The following is a 947-nucleotide window of genomic DNA, read 5'->3' as shown; positions in this document are numbered from 1 at the left end:
CACTTCCACATTGATATTCATCATCAAAGCAAGTCAAGACAGGAACTCAAGCAGGGCAGGGACCTGGAGGTAGGAGCTGATGCAGAGGCCATGGAGGGGAGCTGCTTTTAGGCTTGCTCAGCATGGCTTGCTTAGCCTATATTCTTATAGAACCCAGGACCACCAGCCCAGGGATGGTACCACCTACAATGAACTGGATCCTCACCCATCAATCACTAATTAAGAAAATGCCTTACAGCTGAACCTTATAGAGGCACATTCTCTCTTCTCTCTGTCACATAAATTAACCCATTTATTGCAGACTAGTCAAGTCTGAAATGGCAGCACATCTATGGTCTTTCAGTTCCTCCAGTCTTGTGATGGCAGACTTGACTGTGACAGAAGCTGTAGGTCTAAGCCACTGTTTTCATCCAGGAACAGAGAGTGCCAGATGCCAACAGCTTGTCTCTTGATGTTGGTCTTTCCACAGAAGAAGCAAGTGTGCAAGTGTATGGCTTGCTGGCTGATTTCAATTTTCTTCACTATTTTCTGGAGGGAAGGACCAGAGCAGGTCCCATATTTCCCAATGATCACTACTTTCTTGGTGCATTTTAGCCATGTCACTGGAACCAGCAATTTCTCAGGTTCTCTCATTTTAGATAACTCTAGCTTGTGTCAAGTTGACATAAGACTAGCATACCTTCAGGCAAAACATCCATATAACAACAACATTAATAATAATAAAATAACAATAACAATACAAGGATAGTGTAGTTGGTTTTTTTACTTTTGAGGGCCTGCCACCCAACTCCCAAATAAATACATGGAGACTTATTTTTACTTATGAATGCCTAGTCTTAGTTTGGCTTGTTTCTAGCCAGCTTTTCTAACTTAAATTTTTGTTTTTGTTTTTCGAGACAGGGTTTCTCTGTATTGTTTTGGTACCTGTCCTGGATCTCACTCTGTAG

The 947-nt window shown here is 41.9% G+C and overlaps 1 protein-coding gene across 1 annotated transcript; it reads right to left on the bottom strand.

Moving 5' to 3' along the window:
• Positions 1-292: 292 nt before the first annotated feature.
• LOC114696540 (60S ribosomal protein L37a-like) lies at positions 293-633 on the bottom strand. Its single transcript, XM_028874336.1, is given in 2 exon segments — positions 293-423; positions 426-633. Coding segments are annotated over 2 exon segments (339 nt in total).
• Positions 634-947: the final 314 nt, after the last annotated feature.

This window comes from Peromyscus leucopus, chromosome 20 (assembly GCF_004664715.2).
Source record: "Peromyscus leucopus breed LL Stock chromosome 20, UCI_PerLeu_2.1, whole genome shotgun sequence".
Lineage (NCBI taxonomy): Eukaryota > Metazoa > Chordata > Mammalia > Rodentia > Cricetidae > Peromyscus > Peromyscus leucopus.
The sequence above is the reverse complement of the archived record's forward strand: the minus strand, read 5'-3'. Positions and strand labels throughout refer to the sequence as shown.